General features: G+C 44.4%; 2 protein-coding genes across 2 annotated transcripts; one reads left to right on the top strand and one right to left on the bottom strand.

The window, feature by feature from the left end:
- The first annotated feature begins 898 nt into the window (after positions 1–898).
- Positions 899–3,436, top strand: SARC_04004 (hypothetical protein). Its single transcript, XM_014302181.1, has 2 exons — positions 899–2,294; positions 2,435–3,436. Exon 1 carries the CDS (start codon positions 1,754–1,756, stop codon positions 2,168–2,170), a length of 417 nt encoding a protein of 138 aa, XP_014157656.1. The 5' UTR covers positions 899–1,753; the 3' UTR covers positions 2,171–2,294; positions 2,435–3,436.
- Positions 3,437–4,926: 1,490 nt separating this feature from the next.
- On the bottom strand, positions 4,927–5,361 carry SARC_04003 (hypothetical protein; the record flags this gene model as incomplete). The annotated part of the gene is made up of 2 exons (XM_014302180.1): positions 4,927–5,116; positions 5,234–5,361. 2 exons carry the CDS (start codon positions 5,359–5,361, stop codon positions 4,927–4,929), a joined length of 318 nt encoding a protein of 105 aa, XP_014157655.1.
- Between the last annotated feature and the right edge of the window lie 3,254 nt (positions 5,362–8,615).

Genomic DNA, 8,615 nt, shown 5'->3' with positions numbered 1-8,615 from the left:
GCTTTTGGTAAGTAAAATCTGACGTCACACTTTTCATTTTGACATCCTGTCAGCTTCTTTCCTGAGTGTCATAAACAAGTCCTGAAATGTGCTCCCTGAGTCATGCACATATCAGAATACATCATTATACTGCATTATTTGCAAATTTTTATTGAAAGCTTGAGGACGTTTCCCTCCCTGTAGGGTAGGGGGTATACGTGTTACGGGACAAATGTGGAATTTGAATTTTATGAACTTATGAATTACAACACTAGGGTAGGAATTAGGAAATTTGGCAATTTGAACCAATGAAAAAAGAGCTTGGTCGTAGCCAATGGAATTGGACTTTAAGACATTTTGCATGACCAAAATTGTTGTAACGAACGGAAAGAAATTAGTGTAAAAGAAATTAGTGTAAATACCGAACGGAAAATTCAATCTCGGCAAAAGGAAGTGACAGATTTTTAGATTTTTTTTTGCATAGACTTCTAAAGGCGAGTCCAAACGATTAAAGCCATTTAACGTTAAAGTATAATATTAAAGTTGAAAAAGTGCCGACGTGCCTTAAAAGCTGCACTTTCATTTTCGTAGGTAGGGGCCTTAGGTGCGTTTTTTTAGGTACATTTTTTTTTTTGAAATTTCACTCGAGACTATTAGTACGTAAAGGACTTGAGTGACCTTTTACGTACATTAATCAGCGAACGACGAATTTTGTCTCCTACCAATTAAAGTTAATCAACAAAAACCAAAAATTGGACAAAATAAATTCGGCCATCCCATTGGCTCACGACCTTTAATGCCTTTAATTTAACGAAAATCTTTAATCGTTTAGACTCGCCCTAAATTGACACTTTTTTATATGAAATGCACACACGAATTGATAAATGCACACACGAATTGATAAATGCACACACGAATTGATAAATGCACACACGAACATTTCGCAAATTTATCTGACAGATTTTTGATATACTTTTTGATAAATGCACACACGAACATTTCTTACACAACTGCTATTGTAGATAAAATTATAACGCCCAGAGCATCCAAGCGTCCACGGGTAGGCCTTTAGAGGATGACGATTCGTTCTCGGTATGCTTCTTGAAGAGAAAAAAATCATTTATTTATGATACAGCGCCGCTGGTCCTCGGCGTAATATTGACGGCAACCCGGCTGTGGATAGCGAAGGGAGGCCTGTAAGCGTTTACACACATAGGTGAATGTATGTAAGAAGTGCTCCAACTACATCAATACTATGGACAAATTCGGCAACAGCATACAACCCCTGTTTAGTCCGAGCAATAACTTCTCTCACGGAGTTCCGATTCCACATCGCTTGAATGTATTGACGTGCGCTGAACAAGCACTTATAAGTCCAATTCAGCCTGTCACGGCGCCACATCTATTGAAATGGGGGACTTGGGCTGTGAAAGGACATACGTCGTATATAGATCGAAGTGACTCAATCCGGGAAATTGCGACAGTTCTACCTCGACGAGCGCATGAGGTTGAATCTGTAGCATTAAAGCGACAGACTAATCAGAATACTGTAAATAATAGTGATTTAAGATGCCGTAGACCATTTGTGTTACGTGCACTTAAATGGCTTGTTGTGAACAGCCCAGCATTCTAAGATGTCACAATATCACTGGAGAATCTTCAAACTTTACCTGAAGATAGCCAGCTCGATGTGTGTACTATAGACGCAGCAGCGCTCGATGACAGTGTATCAGCAGATGCATGGCCAGCCCCAGAACAATTGGCGACTGACGACATGAACGGCGAATCTAATTGTGGTATGGACGAAGATGGTAATGTGATAGAAATGGATACCTCGGGAGTTGAAACTAGGAATGCCGGCTGTGCCACAGGTTTTGCACAACGACATAACGGTGGTTTAAATAAACGTCTGGATATGAATGCCACATCAACTGACGGAGGCACTGAAAATATTCAGACCATCAACCAACATTTTGCTACGGAATTTCTGGACGCATCAAGGATTGCATACTTCGAAGGCAAAGCAGCTGAATTTCAAAGACGTGCACCCCGAGAAAAGCAACTCAAACGGTGGGAGTGGTGTGCATACCTGATAAATGCGCTAGACGGTCGATATGAGAAGCATCCGACTTTCAAATTTTCAATGCAGAACATAAAGGCACGACAGCACGGACGCCCCCGCTACCCTTGAAGAACTGCGTGAGCTACACGAAAGAAAACGCTTAAGTACCGCAAACAGCACAAATAATACAAGTACTGCAAATTCTACCAATGTTGGAGTGTAAACTACATGAGCTACTACAGCGGCAACGGAGGTGGGTAGACAACTTATGGTTGGATCACTGCCATTCAAATTTACAGGTTACAGTATATCAGTGAAGGGTATTTCACAATACTGGTGGGCTATGTTTCAAACACATAACGAACTACCATTGATTTTTACATTTGCAACCAGGGCAGAATATCACTGGACCAATCTTCATACCTGTTTGGCTAAACTGTTGAGGATGTGGAATCGAGACGAAGAAGCGGACCGTATTGACCCGGCATTAGAGACAGCAGGCGCTCGGCAGGTGCACGGTATATTACACGATGACTCACAGGTTATTTACAGGTACTTCGTACTCAAGTATAAAGCCTGGCTGAAGTTAGTACTACAAGAAGGGTTGAGAATCACTGACTGGTGGGCTAGGTACGAATTCGAAAAAGTAGAGTTGCAATCCATCTGCATTATGCAAGCATTGCTGTTCACGAAAAAAATCCTATCTAATGCTATATTCTCTGTTGGATGAAACACTTCGAGTATGTGAAATGCATGTCGAGGAGGATGCTGACCGACAGATTCGATCATATGTTGGAATGATAAAGAGAAGATTGCAAGAACTGGAGGAAAAAACAGCTAGAGAAATCATAGACACATTACCTCATGTTCTGACCGAGATAAAAGCACTGCATCCTTTGGGACAGAGTTTTACAAGAATAGCGTGAAGATTGCCAGACTTTACGAGGAGGCAGGTACAGAGAACAAAACAGTCCCTACCCCGGATTAATCTGAGAGAAGGGCTAAGTTGAGCAAATTGGCTTATGAGCTTGTGCGTGGGGAGGATGTTGCCGTATCTGACATAGGTAATGTAGACGAATGGCCAGGACATGAGTAAATTGCAAAAATCCTAGTGGATTTGATGTGATATGGACCAAAAAGCTCGAATAATACATAAATCTCACAAATACACGCATGTAGCTCCTATTGTCTGCGGATAACAGGAATGCAGAAGGCGTAGAAGAATATAGGTGTGAGTACTGTATGTATTTTAGTGTTGAAAATAGGCATGTAAAAGCACGTAGTGACGGTAGGCAAGTCTGCTCGAAATCACGAGGTGTCACAGCACTAGAGTGCAAACGCGACCACCCTCGAGTCGTACAAGGCTAGAGACCTCGAGTCGTACAAGGCTAGAGACCTCGAGTCGTACAAGGCTAGAGACCTCGAGTCGTACAAGGCTAGAGACCTCGAGACCTCGCATCCTGAAGCTAACAAGACGGTCGCAACTATTCTAAGCCTGAATAGACAGACTTTTACATACTGTACACACATTGTGTATACTATATGTGTGTGTAATATGCGAGTGCTGTACAACTTGCACCCAAATATCGAGAACGGTCAATGCACGAACTTGGTATAAAATTAAAATAAATATAGGATGAAGACAGGGCGGCGTGGGTGGGACGAAAGGAATATAGGATGAGGAAAACGTCCTATTTATATTGCTAGCTAAGCTAGCCAGTATAATCTAGGACTTGTAGAGCAGGACATGGAGCATGCTCAACTTATGCCGTTCCTACTAATCTCATAGAGTAATTATAAGGAGCGCATAATTAGAGCTGCACCCTGTTCTGCTCCCGAATTCCGTAGTACTATATTGAAGATAATCTTCCTGTAATAGTATTTGTTTCCTTCATCACTTGTAAAGTCCACACCGTTTGAGACAGAGGCTCATCGAACTCCGAGAAGACACCTGTTAGGCAATTGATCGGCGGCGGAGACTGCTTTAACCGATCGGTACGACTGAAGAGATTCCTGTTTAATGCGGAGCAAAGTGGAGATGACGTCGTCTGTTATCCGAAGGCTAAACAGACTCTCTGCCACACCCCTCTAAGAAAATTGCCACTGAATATGTTGGTACACGACCGCTGTCGAGAGGGTGCGTGCCTGGACAAACATATCCCGAATGTATACAGTTTTATGATCCGAGAGGCTTTGAGACCCGTGGTGATGCAATGGTATGCAGTTGGAAGATGTTGTTCCAAAAAGGCAAATGTCGTCCGGTCCACAGGCCGTGAGATCGTCTTAGACAAGCGGTTAGAGCGATGGTGTTGTTTGATTTTCCGCATATTGATAACGATGTTATAGTCCCGAGGACTAAATGTGATAGAATCAGGACCAAACTGCTTGATTGTATTCCTGTGTGCGTCAATGAGCCAGAGAAAGGCGACGAGCGCACGTTTCTTCGGGGCAATGCTTTTAGCCTGTAGTAGTTGGTTAACCCGTTGTTTAGTGATTTTGGGTTGGTCAGCTGTGATTTACGGATGAGCTTGTACCCACACACTCTTGTAGCCCTGTGTTGTATGACTCCAAGCTTCGTCCTGGATGGTGTGTAAGGCCAATTTCCGTGCTAGATTGTTGAGGGCTGCGCGGAGAAGACTGATTTCCGAAGGGGATGAACACTGCTGCCAACAAGTTAAAAAAATCTCGCATGTGCTCCTGTGTGTGTACGGCTTCCGTCACTCGTCGAGATTGCTTGTACATACGCTAGCCATAGTTTGAGTGCATGGTCATAGTTGTGGATAGTTTCTACTGCACGGCGCCTGGTTCCAAGATAGGTCGGATGCGTTTTGTATGATGTGTGGCCACCACAAGGCCCGTTTCCGAACTGGAACTAAGAGTACTACTCATTGAAGTCGACTGTTGAATTGCGCAATAATCTTTCCTAGCATGGTCTCGGGAGGGGCCAGGAGTTCCAACGACTGGTCCCACTTCTGGTGAAATGGGCTGGCGAACTTGACTTGCGCATGACGTGCGTTGAATATGTAGTAGCTGGAGAGATAATCCACTGTCGACGGGTCTGGTGTTATCTTCCACCTGTTGAAGAAATGAAGAATATTCTGAGATCGAACCGTCCAGTGGTATTCCAGAAGCTTCCCCGTTTTGGAGAGATCGCTTGCTAGGCATGAATCCCAGCATGACTGGCCATAGTACTCGGTGACGATGACAAAACCAGAGAATCGGTTAGCCACAGATGTGGTACGACGCTGACCCCTTCCCTTCCGTGATAAAATTCGAAAGCTAACACGAGTGTCTTTAACTCTAATACCGCTATCGGCCATCTTTGCTCCGTTTTGCTCCAGAGGCCGGCGAACACTGTGGTCCTCCCCTGGTGGTACAGAGTAGCTCCGAAGCCGATTTTGGAGGAGTCTGTGTCATTGTTGCCTGATGCTCCGGGAGCTAAATTGTCTGGAGTGAAAATTTCGATGAGCAGATTCTATTACGAGGTCATGTATCAGCCACCAATGGGAATCATATATAATAGTACGAGCCGCCAATGAGAATCATCTATAAGTATCCGAGCATCCAATTATGAGCAGTACAATATGTCACTGTACTTGGAATGTACCGATAGTTGCGTAAATTTATTTGGAGCCTGAGCCTTGAATATTGGGCTAATAGAGTAGCCAATTTGAGCCAAGTTTCCAGGGAACGGAGTTTACATAGTTTCATAGCGATCAACACGCCCCCCTAAAATCGTAAGGTACATTCTGTAGAAAATCAAATTTGATGAATTTGATTTAAGTATATAATGTCGCATTCTATTATTCATATTTTAAATTGTGTAATAATGCATCATGATATTGGTTATGAGATAGTATGTTGAAAATATGGAGTATGAATCGCAAATATAATGACATGTTGTTGCTCTGTAGCTTGAAACATGTGACCTTTGTGGTTTTATGGCTGCTCTAAAATTCAAATATTTGCTCTATCACAATTTTCAAAATGTGTGATCGGTAATGTCCAATAATATATTTATAATATTAACATCGAGGGGCTTGGATCCGTGTGTCATCGACAAATAAATAAGAGCGGAGGAGCTTGGGCCGAAATTGTGCTAGCGTGACAGCTAAGGAATCCATGTAGATAATAAAGAGCTGGGGGCCGACGATTGAGCCTTGTAGGATGCCATTCGTTCTATGGAATAGAGACGAGAGCGTGCCGCGGTATGTCACTCGGGTAGGGACCCTCCCAAACAGCGCGCGGAGGCAGTTGATCCAGTTTTCGGGCATTCCAGCGTGACGCAGAAGTACCCATAGGCGTGGGAGAGGGACCTTGTCGTATGCCTTGGTTATGTCCAGACAGACGTCGTTCCACTCCTCTTCTGACTGTGTCTCAGATTCCATGGCGGCAAGTGCTTGGGTATGACAGGAGTACCGTGATTTGAAGCCAGCTTGGGTAGCATGGGTAGCAGAGCCGGGGTGGCTCGTAATCAGATTAAGAAAGCACTTTTCAAAGATGCGTCTGACTATTTGCGTAAGCGTGATGTGGCGGAAGTCGGCGGGGGAGGTGATATCTGCATCGGCTTTTTTTGGGTGCGCTGTCAGGAGGCTGCAGTTCATGGCTGCGGGGAAGGTACCCGCCTTCAGTAGCTCAGTGAATGCTTCGACAAGGAGTCTAATCAGTGGCTATTGGCGTCGGGGCGTCCTAATGTCCGGCGTTCGGTAGAGCGCTCCACTGCGGCCTTCAGGAAGAGGATGTGGATCCCGTCGGGGCCAGGTCCCTTATTGGAATAGCGTAGTATTGCCTCCATTACATCGTCGGGGCGTATGGTGGAAGTGACATCAGGAGAGGGTTCGGTATCCGGTGGAACCACGTACGGGTTTGTAGAGTTGAATAGGGCCTCAAAGTAGCCAGCGAGGGTAGCGCCTGTGTCATCGGTACCCGGTATGCAGGGTTGGCGCGGAGACCATCGTTGGTACGCAATATCTTTGAACATTTGAGCATTGCTTTGGGCGGTCAGACGTGGGCGGAACGAGTGGTTTGGCAGCCGCTGAACTCAAGGTCTGTTTAAGTCATAATAGAACCCTCCAAAGATTTGTGGGTTAGTGGCATAGCGCCAGATGCGGTCTAGGATTTGTAGCAGCCCTTCCGCTGGTCCATGTAAAGTGAGATACGACCGTAGTAGGTTCTGATGTGCCCGGATTTCGTCTTGGAATAGTCGCGCGCGGGATTTGTTGCGTAGGTGATACAGCCGATGGCGATATCGGTTATTTCCATGGGAGGGGAGGCGGTGGTCCGGAGGCGGCGGCATTGCTGGCATTTGTTGGGGCCGATGGATTTAATTCGTGGGAAGTATCTGGAGATCGAGTCCAAAGGTGTGGTCACCACAGATACCGTAGTCCGTCAGCTTATAAGTTTGGAGGGAGGCGGGGGTGGTAGGTCGAAGATACGCATGTTCAGTACCAGTTGAGCCGCCAGCATAGAGGTAGTCCAAGTGCCACGTATTACGCAGAGTAGTTTCAATCGTTTTCATACGTATTCCGTGATTTGTAGATGCGTGGCCATACTTCCGGGCTTTGAAGTTGAAATCTCCTCACACGACATCTGGTTGGAAACCGCCAATCTCGGGGGGATTTATGTATCGCCTGACGTCTTCTTCAGTAAGCGATTTGAATACATATAGTATCACGTTTCTGTGAAATATCCAAGATGTTATTCATAAACAGAATTAACATGCTCATGTTAGTTGACGAATGAGTGATAGTGTGTCGTTGACACATGTCATTTGATTTAAGAATTATATTGTCGGATCGATAGCCGGTTGTCACAAAAGTAAAAACCTGTAATACGCCATTAGGCTCTGGTTTGATAGTAGGCATGATTGATTTGCTATTGGCAGGTATGAATATTATTCGTTTATCTACTAACGTTGATCCGCAGAAGTATCTATGGCCTGGTTGGAAAAGATAGAGGTATCGCAGTAGACCACGAGCCTGCCCCAGTAAATGGTGCACTTTTGGCAATCGACTAGTTTGTTCTAGAAAAGATTTGAAGAGGGTGCGAACATGTTTGGATATGAGCTCTATCAACGCTCCTATAACAATTACAATTTCCACTTATGTTGCACTTACTAAGAAATACAACGAGTTACTAAGATGAATAGAAAAAGCCACGATTTTCTCCACTATTGATCTAAAGCAAGGCTATCACCAAATCTCATAGTAAGTACTTCACGTTTACTTGGGATGAGCAACTGTACTCATTTACAGGAACTCCGTTTGGTCTACATATGTTAACATCGTTCGTCCAAAAAAACATGCAAGACATGTTTCGAGATTTGGCCAACGTATAGGTGTATATACATGACATAAGGTAGAAGTAGAACACGACAGAGTTGTAAGTGGTCTTGGCAGGACTGAACAAATACCACTTCAAGATCACCAGCAAAAATGTCACTTCGGAGTTAACGAAATATAGCTTCTGGGATACCGTGTATATGGTGATGGGAGCATGGTTGATCACGAAAAGGCACAGGACTTGTTGTATTGGAGAACACCTACCACTGGAAAGGATGCAAACAGCATGTGCG

Source organism: Sphaeroforma arctica, assembly GCF_001186125.1.
Source record: "Sphaeroforma arctica JP610 unplaced genomic scaffold supercont1.215, whole genome shotgun sequence".
Lineage (NCBI taxonomy): Eukaryota > Ichthyosporea > Ichthyophonida > Sphaeroforma > Sphaeroforma arctica.
This window is presented reverse-complemented; position numbering and strand designations above follow the sequence as displayed.